The 21630-nt window shown below is 30.3% G+C and overlaps 1 protein-coding gene across 2 annotated transcripts; it reads right to left on the bottom strand.

Moving 5' to 3' along the window:
• Window positions 1–12196: 12196 nt before the first annotated feature.
• LOC100819225 (silicon efflux transporter LSI3) lies at window positions 12197–19794 on the bottom strand. 2 transcript variants are annotated; one of them, XM_014762128.2, is made up of 4 exons: window positions 19581–19794; window positions 14035–15255; window positions 13703–13892; window positions 12197–12710 (listed from the first exon to the last, which is right to left on the bottom strand). In XM_014762128.2, exons 2-4 carry the CDS (start codon window positions 15151–15153, stop codon window positions 12448–12450), a joined length of 1572 nt encoding a protein of 523 aa, XP_014617614.1. In that variant the 5' UTR covers window positions 15154–15255; window positions 19581–19794; the 3' UTR covers window positions 12197–12447. The 2 variants fall into 2 exon arrangements, with proteins under 2 accessions (XP_014617614.1, XP_014617613.1); XM_014762127.3 differs by lacking the exon at window positions 19581–19794 and adding an exon at window positions 17081–17305.
• Window positions 19795–21630: the final 1836 nt, after the last annotated feature.

Raw genomic sequence — 21630 nt, 5'->3', positions numbered from 1 at the left:
ACTTAGGATAATAAATTCATTAACAAGCTCATAATAAATTATAAATAATCTATGATAAAAGCCAACCAACAAACTAAGGAATACCAATAATTGATTAATCACAACAATAGTAATAATAACTTTTTACACACTTTGTCAACATCGGGGGCCACTGTGTCGCTATCTTATTGGAGGAAAATGGCCTTTTTGTTGTTGTCAGCAAAACTAGGCTAATTGGTATCAAATATGTATGGTCCAACTGCATCAAATATCAGGTTTTTGGTAAAAGAAAAAAAATGGTACAGATAAGCCGTACACAAGCTGCATACCAGTTTTCTTTTCATTTTCATTTTTTAATGGCTATTTATCCATATTCAATGCCTCAAATGGGTACCTAGCATGTGTATATGCATCATTTAGTGGAGTACTGACACAGTGAACATAGAATAATGTACATGCCGTGCATTCCAGCAAAATGGGACTACAATAAGGATTTTATATTGAACTCTCAAAATGCATGCATGAAAACTGTAAGTACACTAAGAAAATATAAGTGGACGACGGTTCAACCACTTCTTTCAGGAAAAAAAAACTAAGTTTCTATGCTATTTTTATAGCGTGTTTGGGATGTGATTTTTCACGTTTTAGATGTGATTTTGAGAAGCTAATACTTATAGCTTCCACGTTCCAGACGTGATTCCTGTATCTGAAATAAGTTTCCAAACACGCTGTTAGTGAATCAAAACCACCCATGAAAGCCAGATTTGAAAAAAAAAATGATCCAATTAGAAGCAAAGATATCATATAATATAACACTTAATTCAAAAGAACTGGAATATATAGAAAAACAACACAGACGCTTATCATGCACACACTTTACATCCTATATTCTTACCTTGATAACTCGAAGGCTCCATGAAAAGCTATGAACTTTTTTGTAAGAGTTTTTTCTGAATTGGATTGAGTATATAAAATGTTAATTTGCTAGCTAGGAAAATGGTGGAAGAGAGAATTGCAACAGAGCTGAAAACTAGTCAAGAGACTACTTGGTGAGAATGAGAAATTAAGGTGACCCTCTATTAGTATATATGTGCACACTAAGTACACTTCAATGCTACTTGCTGAGAAAGGATAAGTCATAAGCGGCAACTGTGTTCTAGCACTTGGTGAGAAGTGACCCTTTTTTTGCACTTTACATACAGACTTTGAAGTATAAAAGGAGACTGTTGACATAGGAGAAAAATTTTAGGGTTTTGCATTTTCAGTTTCGCATTATTGTTCACGCGCACTGTTCACATAACAATCAAATTTTGTTTTCTGCTTCAAATTGCAATTTCGTTTTCTGCCTCTACCTTTGAATTCGTTTTCATTTCTGCTAATTAATGGAAGACAAAGTCTCCCGTGTTGTTTTCTCTTGAGGATTAAGCACAACTCTCTTTGAGGTTTTGTTATTACTATTGAATTCTGATCAGTTTTTTCCCTTCACTAATTGCTCTGTATTTGTTGCTATTAATTCATGCATGCTTAATGTTTGATTAATTGTCTTTGTGCTTAATTTACGTTCATACTTAATGATCAGTTTCGTTCATGCTTAATGGACATGTGAGAGGGATTAATTGGTGTATGTGTTGCTTAATCACATAATGACAACCTTATGTTAATTTTCGGTTAGTAAATTAATTTTGGGTTGGATTAAGTGGTTGAACTGATTAGGGATAAATTCTCGTAACCTAGGATAAGAGACTTGCTTTTGAATCAAGGGGAAACAACATGTTTTAGTTCTGTTATTTTTTTATTCAAGTTGCTTGTTGTTTAATTTGCAAAAACAAACAACCCCCCCCCCCCAATTTGTTACTGTTTTATTGTTATATGTTATGAACGTTTGGACAATCATTGTTCACTGGGAGAGGACATAGGATCACTTCCTAGATACTGCATTTTTAATGTTTATTTGATTCGAGTACGACCTCGATCATTTGGCAATCCATGAAACAAATTTCCTTGAATTAGCTGGATCAAGGAATGGGGATATGTGATGTTGTGAGCTTGGTCTTCCGGCCGCGCAATACTTGTAAAAGATTGCGGCACGGTAGAGCTAGAATAGTCCTCAAAAGTCACCCTCTGTTGTTGATCTTCAGCCATGATATGTGCTTTAGACGCACGAACTTCAGATTCCCTTAAGTCTGGAAATGCTGAAGATGATTCAAACAAATGAGCTATCTTCGAACTTGGTTGTACTTTCCTCTCTTGCAAAGCTTTTCTCCTTGTTTCTACGTTGTTTCTCCTGCAAGTAGCTTATATCTCCAAATCTAATGGAGCTAAATTCCATGTTGAAGAATTACCTCGCATACAAGAAACACTAAACAGAGCAGTAGTTAACCAAGTCAAGGAGAAAAATGAATTCTAACTATCTATTCACGAAATCAATCAAAGAATAAAAAATAAATGTTTCCAAACTAAATTATACTATCTAAGTGGAAAGAAATTCCTCAGCAACGGTGCCAAAAACTTGTTCGAATGACGTCGGCAAGTGTATCGATTCGCACAAGTAGTATATAAAACGGTAAGACTGAATATCATATCCACATGGAATTTGTTTCACTCAGACACTGTACATTCAGTAAGCAAACATTTGTATAAACTAAAAGCAAAGTAAATATCAAGTTGAATTCTATACTACAGTCTAGTTGAGTATAAACTAAATATCTAGGATTATAGAAGCGAAAACAGTCAAGTAAAAAACGTTGGGTTGTTCTACTGAGTTCCTCTTGATGTTATTATGTATTTTTGTCTATTTAACATTATCTTAGTGTTCTTATTCTGAGAAATTACTCAGACCAAGATCCCTTTAGTGAATGAGCCTAACTCTCTTTAAACTTCGTCCTTGATCCCTCAACAAACTTAGCCTAAAAGAGTTGCATTAAGTCTACAACATAATATGAACTAGATCTCTGCAATCCATTCCTAGACATACAGATTTCTAGCTTGCTTTATCAAGTTCTAAGGCTTTAAAGCATTTCCCAATGCTAAAAATCCTAACTATACATACAAATGGGTGATCAAGCCACAAGCATGTAAAAATAAGCATAGATAAAAGCAATGAACACATAAAAATAACATTAAATAGATAGTGAAAGAATATTACATCAAGGGTTTAGCAGAACTTCCCAATCAAGAGGCTTAGTCTTCCATTACAAGAAATATGCTCTCAATATAAGGACGGAACAAATTTTAGTGACAGAAAATGGCAAAGAATGGTTGAGGATGTCTCCTTCAACCCCTAAAACCCTAACTTCACTCTTTTAACCTAAACTCTCTTAGCAGCTCTATTTCTATCGCTTCAGCTTCTACTTGTGCTATGTTTTTTGACTCTCTCTCCAAGTTTTCGCCAACTTCAGTGTTTTAAAGGCTTCTTGGACTTTTCAGCTTCTGAAGGCTCGCTAAGCGAGAGTAAGTGAATTTTGGCTTAGCGAGTTGGGCACGCTAAGCGCAAGAAGAGACAACCTACTCGTTGGACGAGCTAGCAGCGCGCTGGGCTAACACATCTCTGACTAATCAATCATCTTCTAGGGTTTCCTAACCCGCTAAGCGAGCTGTATGCCTCGCTTAGCGGATGCCACTCGCTAAGCGGATCTGCCTCGCTTAGCGAGACATCAACTACTTGAACCTTATCTTCTTTTATCCTGAAATTGAAGTGATTTCAACATTAATTCACAAAATGAGAGTATCTAATATATAAAATCACACTAAACATGAAAATATGTACAATTCCTACAAAAGAACCATAAATTGGAGGTAAGACACTGGTTTTGTGCAAATATTCAATACAAAAATAAGTCGTGAATAACGACTAACAATAATCAACACAGAATCACCATGTTCCATCTCTCTTTTTAACCAACATGATGGGTAAAGAGAAGGGACTGGTACTGGGCTGAATGATTTCCCTTTTAAGCATTGACTTGACTTGGGAAGAGAACTTATGAATTAAGGATTCAATCTCGGGGTAGATGTTGTGTTGGTTTTGATTGAAGGGGGCTCAAAGGGTAATATATGAATATAGAAATAAACATTGACACTGTTAGTTTTGATCATGCAGCAGAGCTGTGCAGGTGTGATTGAATGAAGGCCACTATCAGTACCCCTTTTTAGTTCTATAATGTTGTCATCACGTATAAATTTCATGGTGAGTTCATTATAGTCAGTAAGGATAGGGCCCAGAGATTTTAGCCAGAACTCCCTATAACATCCCATTTTTCGTAGACTAAATTAAAAATGATTATTATTTATAAATAAATAGAGTTTTATAAAATGATAAGATTTTTTTATAACTAAATAAATAAGGAGAAATAACTTTATTAATTAAAATAATGATTTTAGAGAAAATAAAGAGTATATTTTATTTATTCATTTGATAGAGAATAAAATATAGTTTGTTTTTATAAAACTATAAAAATAAATAAATAGAGTAAATAATAAGTTGTGAGTATCCTAGGTATAAATAACGATGTTAGGTCAGTTTTCACACCGGTGATGTCTCCTCTTCTTCTCATTTTCATTTTTTCCCTTCTCCTCTCAAAACCCTATCTTTTTCTCGCAGACCACCAAACCTGTCTCAGAAAAATGACGATCTTGGACTTATTCACCGTTGGATCATCGTGAAACTTAAGCACCAGGTTTGCAACTCAATTCTGAGCATTTTCACCGTTGGGAATTTTAAAACCATCTCAGAGCTAGAGAAATACACTTCGCATCATAACCTTTTCTTTTCCTGCAGAAACCCAAAACTGTCTCGGTAAAACTATGATCTCAGATTCGTTAACCGGTGGATTGTCGTAAAATTTTAATATGTATTTGGTCATTAAATTTCTCCCATCTTCGCCATTGGGATTTTCAAAATAATATCCATGGAGAGAGAAAACAGAATCACATGTAGATAATATAAAATGGAGGCTTCAATCTCTTCTTCTCTTTGATGTTTGGGAACCCTATCGGAGCAATTAGAGGAAAAAAATTGAGAAATCTTAGAAAATTGCTAGAGATGCCGCTATCGCTGTCGGAAGGCATGTGAGCCCGCTTAGAGGTAAGAGATGAGTTTATCGCAATTGGGGTTAGAATGAACATGTGTAGGGATTCTTAGAAAATTAAATTAGGTTTATTTTGGGATGTTTATTAAATTATAATTTTTCCTTTATTATTATAAATACATTATTGATGTCCTGATGCAAATTAGTTGATAAAATAGAGTGATCTTGGTGTTTTTATTTTTTTTTTATATCTATGATTTTGATTAATTGATTTTTGTATAATTGTGCGAAATTATTTGAGGGGTTTTACTCCCCATGTTGTGATAAAATTTTTGTATAAATTATTATATTGAGATTATGAAATGGTGATTCAAATTGTGAGTATGTGATAATTTGAACCTGTGATTAATGGTGAAATAAATGTGTATTGAGATGTGTATATTGAGCTGTGAGTTATGAACTGTGCAATCACACAATTGTAAGACTCTTTAAGGGCGACAAGTATTGTGATGAGATTCACTTTGGGAACCCGACGAGTTAAAATGATTTTGAAAACAATTGAGTAGTTGTGTGTATTACATAGTTCATAGGTAAAACGTATATGATTCATGAGGTGTGATAACGTGTTAATTGAGATTATACCATTGTGATTAAGATCGAGTGTATGTGATAAATTATTTATGTATGTGATTGAGATGTTGTGTGCATTGAGTTATGAACTATGAATTATACAATCACACGACTATAAGTCTCTTTAAGGGCGACGAGTTAATGCTAAGACCCTTTAAGGGCGACGAGTTAATGCTAAGACCCTTAAAGGACGACGAGTTAATGCTAAGACCCTTAAAGGGCTATGAGTTAAATCTATTTTGAGAACAATTGAGGAGTTGTGTATTTTGTATATTTCATAGATAGAGTCTGTGTGCTAAAATGTTTTCTGGGTTAGACCTAAATCAGGAGGGAGACACCCTGACGGACTCTTCGGAGTGTAGGCCTTGGGGGTCACCCGGTTTGAGTGCTCCTTTAAGCCTATGTTGATCCCATATGGTTGGAGCATTCTCGCAAAACACCATGACCCTGATTGATCTCCCTATGATCTTACCTAGTGAGAGTGGCCTGACTTGCTAGTGTGTGGTTTGTCTTATCATGTACTCCTAGGCGCCCGACGTGGTTTTTCATTGACAGGATACCACATTGCATATAGGATTGAGTCTTAGTGTATATGTTGCATAATTCTTGTGTATTGATCAATATTGATTGACTTGATGACATTGTATTTTGATCCTTGAGTACGTGAATGTTGTGAAAATGACTGAAATGTGTTGTGTGATGATGTGATGTTGGATCCTCGTACTGGAAAGGGGCAAAACGCACTTCAAGAGCTTGAAGCAATCCAGACCATGAAGTCAATTGTCCATTTCTCATCATCCACTGGAACCATGCGAGAGTCGGCCCCTCCATATAGAAGGAGGCGATTGTGAGACATTTGGGTTCCGGTGTGACATGGTACACAAAGAACTGATTAATCTTGAATATCCACCCGGAGGGATCTGTCCCATCTAAACAGGGCACTTCTAGCTTCATGTGAGGGAGGTGAGAAGAAGGGGTAACGTGGGGAGGGTTGGTGGAGGAAGACGAAGGCGAAGAAGATTGTTGCTGGTTGGTTTTGAGAACCATGATGCGCTTGATAAGCTCATTGAGCTTGGTAGTGACGTGAAGCTTATTGGAAGCCAATTTGGCAATTGCTTCCTCAATCCAGTCCAGGTTCGTTTTCGAGTGAGTAGATTCAGCCATGAAGGTGTGGTAAGGAAGGTACATGTCTCTCAACTCTCTCAATGAAAACACCAAAGTGTTATGAATCTATTTATTGTCACTAGTTTTCCTAGCATTCAAGGACTAGGCTCCTCTAGAAATAAAGATGAGAAAGGATAGTCTTATTTCTTCATAGCTTTCTATTACATGATTCATTGTTATATGGCACTAAGGCTTGATAATGCAAACAAAACTGTTAACCAAATTTTAACAAATTGGTAACAGGATCTTTTGCAAATAACAGAAAGGTGCAGAGAAGGTAATATTGTCGACAACATATACTCTTCCAACCACTCAAACTCTGCCAGCTCAACATTACTAGTCTAGGTTTGTTATGCAAAATCCTTCAAATACTGAGGCTTGATTATCTTTCCTTTAGGCCTTTGATTTGTGATTGTCTCCCTTGCGTTTGCTTGTTGTATTGACATATCAAGATTATTTGGTTGTTGTTGTTGTTGTGTTTCTTTCATAACAGTCTATCTCTCTTTTATCGGAAAATTCAAGTAAATGTGGAGAGGAGTTTTTGCGGCAACCAATGTGCTGCCATAATGAATGAATGAATGTGTTCAACCAGATGTTGCTGAGGTACTTTGTTTGAGATGGGCCATAATAATAGCTTCGCAGGCTTTGTTCTCTCATGTGAAGTTTGAAACAGAATGCAAGAAGCTGCATGCTACATTTCCTCACCAAGTTGCCCTCGTGTTTCAATCTGATATAATTTGATTTCTGTTTTGGAATGAGATCAGATGAATTACTCTTAAAAAAATAAAATAAAAATTTAAAGGAAGTAAAATATCTAGCTATTTTAGTTTGTACATAGCACAAAATAAATATTTATTTTATACAATTACAATTTATAATAAATAATTACTTTTAAATATACAAATTAGATTATAATTAAAACTTGTAATAATAAATATTTTAAATATAAGTTATATTTTAGAATTATGATCAATAATTTGTTTTAATTATTGATAATTTCTGAAAAAAAATACTCATTCAAGCTAGAACTAAAAATGTTAAAAATGATCAATTGAAAGAAATAAGAAACATAAAATAAATATATTAAATGCTTGAGAAATTTTAATCTTATTTAATGAGTTTATATTAAAAACATAAAATAATATATCAAATGCTTGTTAAGAGCAAATTTGAATCTTGAAGATAAAATTTATTTGATATTAGTTTCTCACATATTTGAGTAGGAGTGAGAAAAGTGGAGGTTTGAGAAAGCATACTTAAACCTTTATATATACTGGGGGTTATTAGTATCAGATTTAGAAATGTAGTAAGGGGAAGATGAAATTGGTGAAATTGGAAAAAACATGAATGACTTGATTTTCATCTAAGGTTTGAAATTCATCTACATCTAAGTTGTGATCCTGAATATTGTGCATCTCTTATTTAAATTGCCACGTATACCCCCACTTGGTTCGTGCAAAACTCACAAAATAGAGCAGTGACAGAGTTGATCAAATTAAACAACAGGTGGTAGATTATAGCATAATAGGACTACAATAATACAAAATTCAATACCAAAAAAATATATCAATAAATAGGACTACAATAATAAATTCTATTAAACTAGATCTTAAAATGAACAAAAAGAAAAGTATTCAATACCAAAAAAAATTATCAATAATAGGACTACAATAATAAATTCTAGTATGAAACTATATCTTAAAATGCACAAAAAAAAGTGCACGTTTCAACCACTTTCACAAGCAAGTCTACCCGACTACTCTTATTAAACAAAAATGACCCATACAATCCAAAAGTGGAAAAGAGTACGCAACAAAGTTATTTACTAAAAATAATTAATATTTTTTAAAAATAAAAAAACTTACAAAAGCATTGAATCTCAATGATAAAGGTGCATTTGTTATCATTAATGTTGTTAAAAAATTCCAGTGAAAATAGGTTCACCGGTTGAACCGAGGTCAATTTGATAATAATTAAATTTATATATTTCAATATTGTACAATATTTTAAATAATAAATAATATCAAATTATAAATTACTATAAATGACAAATTTATATGTTTTAAAAGATAAAAGAATTAATAATAATTAATAAAATAATTTATACCTATATGTAATTTTTAAGTATGCATTTTTTATTTTGAAAATATTTTTGATTAAATTTTAAAAAAAATCGAAAAGGGACAGCTCAAGTTACTTTTGGACAATTTATACCCGTTAATATTACTCGGTCTCGGTTATAAGAAAACATCCATATTTCACATTTATTAAAAAAATTAATTAATTTCATTAAATTGTATTATTTTTAATTAAAAATAAATATTTTTTTTAAACTATTATTAGTTGAAACTTGATATCAAATATAGAAAAAATTTGAATCTTATTAAATGAAATATATTTTAGAGATAATTTCATTAAATAAAATTAAAATTTATTTATATTTAAGATAAAAAATAAATATTTTTTATCATTTATATTCGAGACGGAGGGATCAATAACTTTTATTATTTGAATGGTTTATCTATTAGGCCAAACTAAGGGGTAAATCAATAAGTTTTTTTAGTTAATGGATTCAATCAGACCAATTTCTAGTTGCACCGATTGAATTGACCAATTTAAACGAATGGTGGTCATACAACATGTATTAATTGCGAAATTTTTATCAAAGAAATTATTTTATATATAACATTTAGGTTCTAATTGATTTTTTCATTAAAAATTGATTTTTTTTATAAAAGTAAAAAACATAAATAAATTTGAACTTATAGAAAATATAATTTCATTTCATTTTCTTATTTTGCTTCTTCTATAAATTTTTATAAAAGTTTATTTGAACATACTGAAAAAGGAAAACAATGCAAAAAGTTTATCACACTTTTTACATTGGTAGGACTACCTTAAAAAGAAAGTTCTTTCCAGGGCCTAAAATGCCCTTCACTTCAATTTTAAAACATAATTCAAAATAATTTATTTTTATTCAAAAAATAAACAATAACTAATTAGGAACAAAAAATAAAATAATATATTTACAATTTAAAAAAAATTACTATTTAAAAACATAATTCAAATTAATCTATTTTTATTTAAAAAATAAACAATAACTATTTAAAAAATATATATATACAATTAAAAAAACAATTACTATTTAAAAACATAATTCAAAATAATATTATTTATTTAAAAATTAAACAATAACTATTTGCAAAAAAAAACAAAATAATATATTTATATTTAATAAAAAATAACTATATATTTAAAACAAAAATCAAAATAATATTTTTATAAATAAAAAAATTTACTGTTAAAATTTAAATAAAATTAGTTTATTAAAATATTGAAAAAAAACATATGAATTAACTAATCTGTATGAATTATATGGATGAACTAATTTGTATGAGATATACGAATTAGTTAATCCGTATAACTCATACGGATAATCCGTATGTGTTACACGGATATCAAATGCGATAATAAATCACGAAAACAAAAAAAAAAACTTATCTCGACGATGGAAAATCATGACGGTGGTGTGGACGACTTGAACGGAGTCAATGGAAACTGACGACGATGATGACATGACAACGATAACACAGAGAAAGAGGAGGAAGAAGCTACATTGTGGTGAAAGCATTACGGAATGCACGAGGGAAATGAGAGGGAGAGGGTTTTTAAAATTTAAGTGAAGAATATTTTTGTCACTTCACTTAAATTGTTAGATACACAAACAATATTATTAGGTGCACGTAGCGGCAGCCACTCCATCTTTGGTTCTAGTGGTCAAAACAACTCACTCTTTAATTGCACGGATGGCCTAATTGGTGCTGTTATGGGCTAGAGTGCCATTACCATTTCCAACAGCTACTTAATACCCCAATGAGGTATAATCCTTTTGGTTAAATTATTTGAAGGAGTAATAGGACCATAGACACATTGAGTGCCGAGTTTATTAACTTCAGAATTATTCAGGTTATGCTACTGGCTGGCTCAGTGACTCTTATGTCCACGACAAGCATATGCAAGTAATCATTGCATACAACCATTTTGGGGAGAATCTTAACCAAAGAATGCCCAGCTAACTACTAACTAACATATTTTAAGTAGTTGTAGTATCTCTAGATTAACTTTTTTTTTTTTCCAATTGTATGTCATTCCATCTCACATTTTATTCAATTCTATGATAATAATTTTTTATTATCTATTATTTTTAAAATTAATTAATTTACCCATGACTCAAGATCCTAGTTCAACAACTTAGGATTAATTACTACTTCGTTCATTACATTTTATATTATCTATTATTTTTAAAATTAATTTACCCACTGACTCAAGATCCTAGTTCAACAACAATGTAGGATTAATTATTACTTCATTCGTTACATTTTATATCATCTATTATTTTTAAAATTAATTTAACCACCGACTCAAGATCCTAGTTCAACAACAACGTAGAATTAATTACTATTTCCTTCGTTACATTTTATGACATTTAATAGTGTGTTTGATATAAGAAAAATATGATAGATAATGAGATAAATAAGGAAAAAAAAATTATGTGAGACTTACACCTTCTACAGTCTATTTTAATTTTAAAAAAATTATTCTGTTTTCAATTTTACTATTTCCATCTTTTTCTACCATATCTTAAGGTTTTTCAATTAATATTTTTCTAATATATCATTTATCTATGTAATTAGTTAGACTTTTTTTTTTCATTTACTACACAATAATAACTACTTCTATTAAGGATATTCCATTTAAAAATATTTAATATTTTATTAATTTTGTAATTTAACAATGTAAATTAGATTTATTTTTTACTAAAACATCATATAAAATAGAAAATATAATGCAGGGACTACTAATATATGCTACAGTTTTACACGACCTGCAAACCTACGTATAAAATTTCTTTTTTTTTTATCGGTAAAAAATAATTTGTTACTTTTATTAGAAATATCACTAGAGATTTGAATCGTGACCTCTTCCTCTCGCTTCTTTTTTCTCCTTTCCCTAATCACTGGTTAACCTTATATCTTTGGTATAAAATAATTCCCCTTATTGGTGTATAATCTATGGTGCATGCTAAGAATCTGTACTTTTCCTTCATTGGTCTGCTGCGATATTTATTGTGAATGTTGGATGTGTTTCCTGAACCAATTTGTTTTTTTTACGGTTTTGGTAACAGTAAGGAGACTACAATACTAAATTTTGTTGGCAATGTGCATGCCATCTAAGCTGTATTTTGTTCCTGTCCGTGGAACTCTTATCTTTAAGATTTTTTGGCATCTCTCTGTGTCACTTTCATTAAGTTCATTAGTTATATTGGTGTGGTAGTTCTCTAAAGCATGCCATGCACAGAAAGTAATTGGAAAAAAAATAAATTGGATTGCCAAGGATTTCACATAACTCCCAAACTAAAATTCATTACAAGTTGAAATTTCAAAGCATTCCAATCAAACTTTTAGCTAGGACAATCACAATCATATACTTATTTGATGACATTAACAACAAAAACAGAGAAAATTCCCTGTTCATCTAACTATATTTTCTAACAACCTTAAAATACATTACAATAAAAACTGACTTTAATTTGCTTGTGTAAACATCTACGATAAGATTCTTCAATTAGGACTCAAGTAAACTCTTGTCATTTTATTAGTGTCAACCCAATAGCAGTGACTATAAGAGTAGAAGGAAGGCCAATTTTTAGATGGGTCCAAAAAGTTAATGTGTATCCAAGGTTTGGAGCTCGACGAGCTTGTTCACAAACTATCAAGTTGGCAGCTGATCCTAATAGTGAAAGGTTCCCTGCTATGGTGCTAACCCAAGCTAAGATTAGCCATGCCTTCTCCTCATCTCCTTTGGAAATTGCAGCCGCTGAGGCTGCAACTCTTGCTCCAAGCAATAGAACTAAAAAATGTATAAATAGAAGATTGTGTGATACATCAATTGAAAATGAACTCTCTTGGTAAATATGGATATCAATCTAGTCTAGGTCATTTTGTTGTTGTGAAAATATGTACTAAAATATAGTTTAGACAAGAAATGAATATGACTAAAGCTGGCATAGTATTTTTTCAGAATTTTTTTTTTCTTCTAAACTTACAATAAGGGTGAAAATATGTAATTTAAATCTTTAGAACAAATTCATAAGTTCAGAATAGTCATATGGATTTGTGACTAAATATTGCATACTTTTTTTTTTGTCCATGAGACAATTGAAAATTTTGGGGAAAATAAAATCTCCACATTATTTTTCTTTGGATACAACTATGGTTTATATCAAACTTGGTTTCAAAATTTAAAGAATATCCAAGACTGTAAAGTTTTGTTCTCTACAATTTGTGCCTTTCAATATAAGCAAAAGCCAGTAATAAAAATTACATCAACCGAGAAAAAATTTAAGACTAAATTTCTCACTCTGGATTTTCAAAACAAATGTATAAGGAACATAATTATTTTAGAGACTTTCAGATAATCTTATATTTCATACCATACTAAAGGAAATATAATATTCTTTATCACTAGAATGAGGAAAAGGAATCAAAACAATTTTGTAATTCTCATGCACCCTTAAAATGAAACAATTTACTAACGTATTAATTGATTTAATTTGTCAAACACATAAATTTAACATCATATCTTATTCTTATAACAGTCATGAAAATAAACTTAATTAAAAAAATGCTACATGTTAAGTATAGCCAATTCTTGGAAACAATATATAAGCCATTCAAAACAGAAGCTATTTCAAGATTTACCATTCACTAATTGTCATTTAAGCAAGGTAAAAAATTAGGAGACTGTCTCTTTATCATGCATCCAACATAAAATAGAAAGGGTACATATAAACAAGTTGTACAAGAAAAATAACTATTCTGACAGGATGACCATGCACTTACCAGTTGGTACATTTGAAGCCAAATTTGATAGGACAAGTATAACCACGGCAAGTATAGCTGTTCCACTAGCATGATCTATTCGAGAATAGGGCTCCATTAAGTCCCACATAGCACTTGGAATTCCAGTTGACTTAAATCCATCTACTGTGATAAACATTCCACAGAAGAATACCAAAAGTGCATATGAGACCTGTTCCAAGAAGAAAAATCACTTTTAAGAGATTGTTTGAAGTTCAATTGGCACAAGAATAACAATAGATAGCATTTGAAGTTTAAATGGAAAAGAGAGAAAAGGAGATTTTGTACAAGAGGTTGTGTTATATAAGTTTTACCTTCTCTAAGCTTGGCCCTGCATCTTTGAAATCAAGAACCACCAAAGTTATTGCAGCTGCAATTGCTGTCCATGCCATATTCAAACCTATAAGCATTGCGATCAACATCACTAATGTGATTGCATAAACACAAGATTTCCACAGTACCCTCTTCCATTTGTTGTTCATGTAGTCCTTTTCTTCTGAAGAGAGTATAACATGTGCTTCAATAGGTTTATCTACTACTATTGCAACATTTTTTGAAGGATTATTAATTTCCTCCTTTGTGTCATTTGTCCCCTCCTTGGATGCATTTGAGTTTTTTGTGGAATCCTTTGTGCTCCTATGAATCATCTGAACTTCGCTTTCACTTGGAGTTGATTGGTCTACACTGCCATTACATTCTTGAGAATTAAAGGATGTAAAATGAGACATTCTGGCTGGAGAAAACTGATGAGAAACAACCTCCTCTTCTACTACAATTTCTGAGATTGGATCCTCTTCATCCTTAGGACAAGATAACACCTTCCAATACATGGCTATAAGAAATACAACATTCACCACAACTCCTACAAGCATAGCTGGAAGAATACCCATCAGAAACCTCCCAAATGATATTTTACCTTGAATAGCTATAACCAAATTCTGGGGGTTCCCAATTGGGGTTGCTGAGGATCCAATATTAGCACTTGTAGCAAGTGCAAGAAGGAAAGGGTATGGTGGGAGGTTATGTTGCCTTGCAATTTTCAACACAAATTCAGTCAACACAATGCAAGATGTGTCATTGGTGAAAAAAGCACTTGAGATAGCAGAAATGAGGCAAATTCTACAAAGTAAGTCCTTTGGTCCTTTACTTTTCCAAGAAAGCAATTTCCCCAAGTACTTGAACATGTTTGCTCTTTCAAGAAAAGTAGTGACAGCCATAGTCCCAAAAAGAAGACCAAGAATTGGAAGATCAATTGCAGCATAAGCTTGGTCTGGACTAAGAACTTTGAATATTACCATAAGCATTGCACCTAGCAGGGACCCTGCAGTTCTCCCAATGGGTAGAAAAGGCACAGCTGGGAAAACCGCTAGTACCCAGAAGATTGCAAAGGCTATTGAACCAAGGACAACTTTTGAAGTAGGAGCTAAAGCCATTGTTGTGATTGAACAAGCAACAATTTCCAAGCTTCAAAACAAATGTTAATAACTTCACCTCTAGGCCAACACAGTTAAATTTAATTTGCCTGGTAGAATTTCCTGAACATGAAAAACCAATTGGTTAGCAACTTAGTAAGAATGCATTATTTAGTGAATCATTATTATTGAAGAGCAGGTAGAGTAGATGCTCGCGGTATGACATAGCTAAACTACGTTGCATGATAACGGTAGACCTATACTTTATGTTTATATATATATATATATATATATATATATATATATATATATATATATATATATATATATATATATATATATATATTGTAATTAAATATGGATAAGACATTTGAATTTGATATTATTAAACATGACAACTTTGTAAAAGATAAAATCACCTGAATTTTCAAGCATAGCAGAAAACATAAAAGGAGTAATTATCGTGAAAAACATCTGGATGATAATATAGCTTACCAAGTTCATAAATAAGCTGAAAAAGGGGCCCACCAACAAACCAAGCAATGCCAAAATAAAGGAATCAGAACAATACCACTAATAGGGAGTTTTTGTGTTTTTTTATTATCAAAATACACCTATGTGCGTAACTATAAGATATAATTAATTAATTTATGCTTATTAAAAAAGTTGATTATTTTAGTTATTAATATTAAATTTGTCTATAACTTTATTATTTTTAAAATTTATTTTTATCTTTATTGGAAACATATTCATCTCCTTCAATCTTCACAAGATAAAAAGATAATTGACAAAAAAAAAAGATAATTCAGAATATTTTAACAAAAAAATAATTAATGCACAAAATATTTGAAATGAGTCCTATAATTTTTTTAAAAAAAATTATGTCTTATAAATAGAGAAGGAAAAAGTAATATATTTTAGTTTTAAAATTAGGATTATACTTAAAAAAAATACTTGAATGGCTTAAATCAACTTTTTGAAAGTTTACTATAATTTCGTAAAAGTAATTTCTGATAGATTTTTAATGTCAGAATTTCTTAGGCACTTTTTAACCCCAACTAGCATAAAAACTGTCAGAAATTTATTTTATAAAATTAAGTGCGTGTTTGAAAACTTATTTTAATCTTTTTTCACATTCAAACTGTATTGAAAAGCAAACACAATAAAGTTGACTTTTGACAATTACACAATACAAGTAATTTTTTAAAAAAATATTAAGAAAATATTCTTTTAGAAGTTCCCCAACAAAAATTGCCCAATGTCAAAATTGTACGGCTAAACCGTATCAAAGACATATAGCGGAGTTTTTTTAGAGAAAGATATTTTTTTAAGGGAATTGAGAGAACATAGGAGAGAGGTAGTATGTTGAAACTTTCACAAAGATATAGTAAAATAGAATATATAAATGAAAAATAATTCTTACCTAAATATAAAGTTAGATTCTAAATTCATATTTTAAGAAAGTATCAAATTCTATTCTAATAATTTTAATTATGTTATTAAATCATCCGTAAATATTCTATTTCAATATATTGAAATATTCTATTTCAATATACTTTTTTTTTCTTAGCATAAAGTGTGTGTTAGAGATTTGATATGGACTAAGATGTGTATTATGCATTACTTATGGAGCATTGACACATTGAACAAAGTACATGCAGTAGGTTCTGGCAGAATCGGACTAACTATAATAAGAAAATTTACTACTCTCAAAATGCATGAAATCTGGTAAGTTCACAGAAAATATAAGTGGAGGTTCAACCACTTTTTTCTGAAAAAGCATGTAATAAACTTGCTACGCTCTTTTTGGTTAATGAAAACAACCCATGAAAGCCAGAATTGGAAATTAAACACCTAGAGCATACATAACAAACTCATTCAGTTAAGGATAATAGCAGAAAGGAAAACAACACAAACATCTATCACACATTTTACGTCCTATTCTTACCTTAAAAGGAAAAATCTTTCACGTGCTAATTACTTGAAAGCTCCATATGAAAAGCTATGAACTTTTTGTAAGAGTCTTTTTCCAAATTGGATTGAGAAAAATTTTAATTTGTTGGGAAAATGGTGGAAGAGAATTGCAGCATCCTCAGAGCTGAATACTTATTCAAGACACACTTCCCACTTCATACCACTAGGTGAAAGGTGACCTTTTATATATACGTGCACACTGGAGAATATATAAAAGTTATAGGGCAACTTTAATAGCTTCCAATCAGAATTATGTGACACAATTAACAGTTTATTCATTTGTTTTAGAAAAATAGATTAATCAGTATAAACCAATTTTATATTATTTAAGTACAAATTATTGCAAGTAATTTTTTAAACATCCATACTAATTATAATTTTTCATTGAGTGTGAATATGAAAATTTTTAAACTTATAATACATAATAATTAAAAAAAATTCCCTTCAGCAATCAAATTAGAGGCACGAGATTTTTTTTAATACTGAAAAATATTTTTATTGAATGTAGGACGTATCATTGTCTTTTAATTGAAAATGCCATTCACACATATACTTGCACTTACGTCACTTCACACCACTTTATTATTTAATAAGTAATTTAGAAATAACTACCACATGATACCAATTGCAATTGATACTCTCCAGTCTCCACAAGTCATTAAATAATGATAATTGGGATAGGATGAATTAATATTTTAACATTGGGTGTGATATTTTGTATTACATTCAATCTTATCTCTCCGACTTGCTTCCATGATATTTTTGAAGAATTCACGTAAGGGAGGCACCTATATACACTAGTGTGTGTATATATATATATATATATATCTTGATCCATATAAGAAACGAGCATTTGATATTATAAAGCATGGAAAATTGTACAAAAGATAAAAATACATAAATTTCCAACATAGTACAAATGACAAAACATATGGTTGGAATTTCTACTATTAAATAATAGGACATAATTATATTTGACAGAGAAAGGAATAATTTTATCCAATTGATAATGATTGTCTTTTTCTCTTCAATTTGTATAAATAGATCCTGCTATTCAATTAGAAAAAGGATATAAATTTTAAAACATAAGTGAAGTAAAATATTTTTTAATTATAAATTACGATGAAAATAACCGGAGTATAAAACATGAACAAACTCATAGAAATCAAAGTCAAAATATTAAGAAAAATAAAATGTTAGCTGGCCAACAAACCAAGCATTACGAATAAAAAAATGAATCATAACTATCTAATAATTGTTATCCTAACTATAAATTATTACCAGTATTTTTTTATTACTAAAAGGAAGGTAATCCTGTAAGAGAAAGGATTATGGGATTAATCTTTTAAGATATAGAGATCATCAAAGTATGTCTCAATAAAATCTTTTTAATATGTATAGTTAGAGGAATCAAACTTCTGTTTTTATGTTTAAAGAACCTAATTGTCCTAATGATAAATTATTACCACTATTTCTACTATGGTTATTTTGTTCCTTCATTAGGAGAGAAATAACTTACATAGCATAGGTTATAGATTTTCTATAGTAAGGAAATGAAGTAATGGGTGAAATAAAAAAAAAAAAACTATAAAGACATCAAAGATGTACTCGAGCTATGTATTACTTTTCTTTTTCTTTTATCTTTTCAGAAAGAAAATAGTGCATACGGGCCACTAATTTTTCTTAAAATTGCTGTGACATACTAGGTAGGTGTAAACAAACAAAAACAGATTATTTACATATAGTTAACATTGAGGAAACTTCATTTGGGGTAGGTTCTAGCACAATAGGACTGTAATAAAGCTTATAAAAAAAAATAGGACTATAATAAAAAAGTTGGATAAAACACCATTGTCTCTGAAAGTATAAATACAGTCACATTAATTTCTCATATTAGAAAAATTAAAAATAAGTCCCTAAAATGTCAAATAAGCTGTTAAATTTAACTGTCACTTTAGTCTTTAAATATATGTTAATATTATCATTTAAATCACACAAATTTTGAAATTTCAACTAAAATAATTGACAGATTGCACTTTCACTGATATTTTTTGAATTTTCTTACTTTTAGAGAACAATATAACAGTGTTATATACACTTTCAACTACCTAAATGATGTTTTACCCTAAAAAGTTATCAAAATATGCACGAAAATTCAATTCCTTCATAAACAAGCCTACTCTATATTCAATTCCTAAGAGCTAGCTTACGTAAATAATTTATTCAGTAAAATCAACATATTAATATTGAAAACAATATATTTACGAATACGTTGCATCTCAAAGATAATGATGAAATCCCATATTCGAATTCTCATTACTTCATTTTAATTTATGTGATCATATATATGCATAGTACGTAAACATATTGTGCAAGTAATCATCAAAGTAATTATACGTAGCGTATAATTTAATAAAACTGGAAAAAGAAAACAGCACAAACGTTTATCACACTTTTTACATTCATAGTCTTACCTTATAAAGAAAATTCTTTCATGGGCTTCGATATAACTTGAATCTCACTCACACTTTCCAGTCCTTGGATTGGATTTATTCCATGAAAGCTATCAATTTTTTGTATTCTTTTTAGGGATTGAGATTTAGAAATATTTTAATCTATATGGAAAATAAGAGAAGAGAGAACTGCAACATCCTTAGAGCTGAAAACCTATCAAGAAAACTTCATACCGCATACTGAAAGGTGACCTTCTATTATATAAGTGCACATGGAGGATAAGAAACTAAAAATGGCAACTTCGATAATAACTTCCAATCAGAATTACATGATTGAATAAATTTTTCTTTAATTTTATAAAGTAATCAAATTTGAGGCACATGATAATTTTTCGAGACCGACAACTTTTTAATTAAATCATGGGCATATATACCACTAGTCCACTACGTTTTAATTGAAAATGCTAGATAAATGATCAATATCATCAATGAAAGTGTGATGTGATGTTAATTTAGCCATTAAAAAAAGTAGCTTATCAAACACACAAAATTCAAAAAATGTTATCGAAATTTGTAAGTGTAATTACTCACTCATTTTAGTTCAATTTTTTAAAAAAAATTATGAATCAAGTGATAATAAAATGAAATAAATAATTAGTTTTAGAGACTAATTAATGAAGTGAAAATAAATGAATTTTGAGGGACATTTTTTAATTATTATTATCAATGACTAATAATCACGGAATTGATCATTTAACCTATATATATATATATACTTTCACTTACCCCATGACCCATGTGACACCACTTTATCATTTTTTAAAAATAAATAAATAAAAGAACACCACTTTATCACTTACTAATTTATAAATCACTATGACATGATATTAAAGTACGGAAAATGCTGACGAGTACATTTTTTTTTCGTAATATCTGCGCGAACTTGATTTATGTGAAAGACTTATTTTATAGTATTTTATATTTTTTAATTAATGTTTTTTTTAAAAGAGTAAGCCACATACTTAATTCGTGCAATCAGAATTGGTGCAAAATAGTGTAATTGTTAAGGTGTTTATTGTCAAAATATTAACATTATTATAGAGACTTAAATAAATAAAAAAATATTTGTAACAATGGTTAGAGCTGTTAGTGGAATTATTTGCAGGTAGCCAGGGGGTGGAAATAATTTTGAGTTAAGACGAATGATAATAACTTCTTTGTATTATCTCTCTATCTTATCTTACTGTTTTTCATTGCCCAACAGCAGAAGTGGATAGAATATAATATATCGAGATCGATCGAGTGAGTGACTTTACAAATTTATTTTAAGAAATTAAAAATATTTTTACCCTGTCAAGATGACTCATGCATCCTATGAAAATATGTCTTTCTCGAAAGGATTTGCCAAAAAAATATTAAAAATTAAAACAAATTCTAGTTCCCATTATTTATTTTTCTGTGTCTTACTATATATATACATGCAATTTGATTGATACATGATTCACTATACGCTGATTATAATTTGTAAGTTACAAAATTATAAAATTTGCAAGCATATATATATTGATAGATATATAGATAGATAGAAAATCTAAAAGAAAAAAACATTGCAAAAGAGTTGCAACATCCAAAGGAGTCTATTTCGACTTCAAAAAAAGAGTAACGTTAATTCATTCACAATGATACACATCGTCGAATGCTTGAGTATATGTAGAACGTTTTTGGAAGGTATTGGACAACGACTCTTTGAATTTAGGTTTGATCCTAACTTATTCTTACAATCACTACTAAAAAAATAGCTTTCTACATCGCCCAATTAACATCGGTTATAGCTAAAACCGATGTTAACGAAAGCGTGGTGGCATTTTTGTAAATAAGTAGACTTAGTTAACATCGGTTTTTCCAAAACCGATGTTAGTATGCCATTGTTAACATCAGTTTTGTAAAAACTGATGTTATCGAGTCGATGTTAACATCGGTTTCATTATAACCGATGTTACGTAGTTGATGTTAACATCGGTTATTTTTAAAAAACCGATGTTGTTATCATTATAAATTAAACTTCTGAAAT

The sequence above is a fragment of the Glycine max genome, chromosome 9, assembly GCF_000004515.6.
Source record: "Glycine max cultivar Williams 82 chromosome 9, Glycine_max_v4.0, whole genome shotgun sequence".
Lineage (NCBI taxonomy): Eukaryota > Viridiplantae > Streptophyta > Magnoliopsida > Fabales > Fabaceae > Glycine > Glycine max.
This window is presented reverse-complemented; position numbering and strand designations above follow the sequence as displayed.

What these genes read in the sequence shown, in the direction of transcription:
- LOC100819225 (XM_014762128.2), bottom strand. Translation starts at nt 15,153, where the DNA reads ATGGCTTTAGCTCCTACTTCAAAAGTTGTCCTTGGTTCAATAGCCTTT. An exon ending in CAGGGCCAAGCTTAGAGAAG is followed by an intron (nt 13,893 to 14,034) that starts GTAAAACTTATA and finishes TTCTTGGAACAG; the next exon opens with GTCTCATATGCACTTTTGGT. An exon ending in GGCTTCAAATGTACCAACTG is followed by an intron (nt 12,711 to 13,702) that starts GTAAGTGCATGG and finishes TACATTTTTTAG; the next exon opens with TTCTATTGCTTGGAGCAAGA.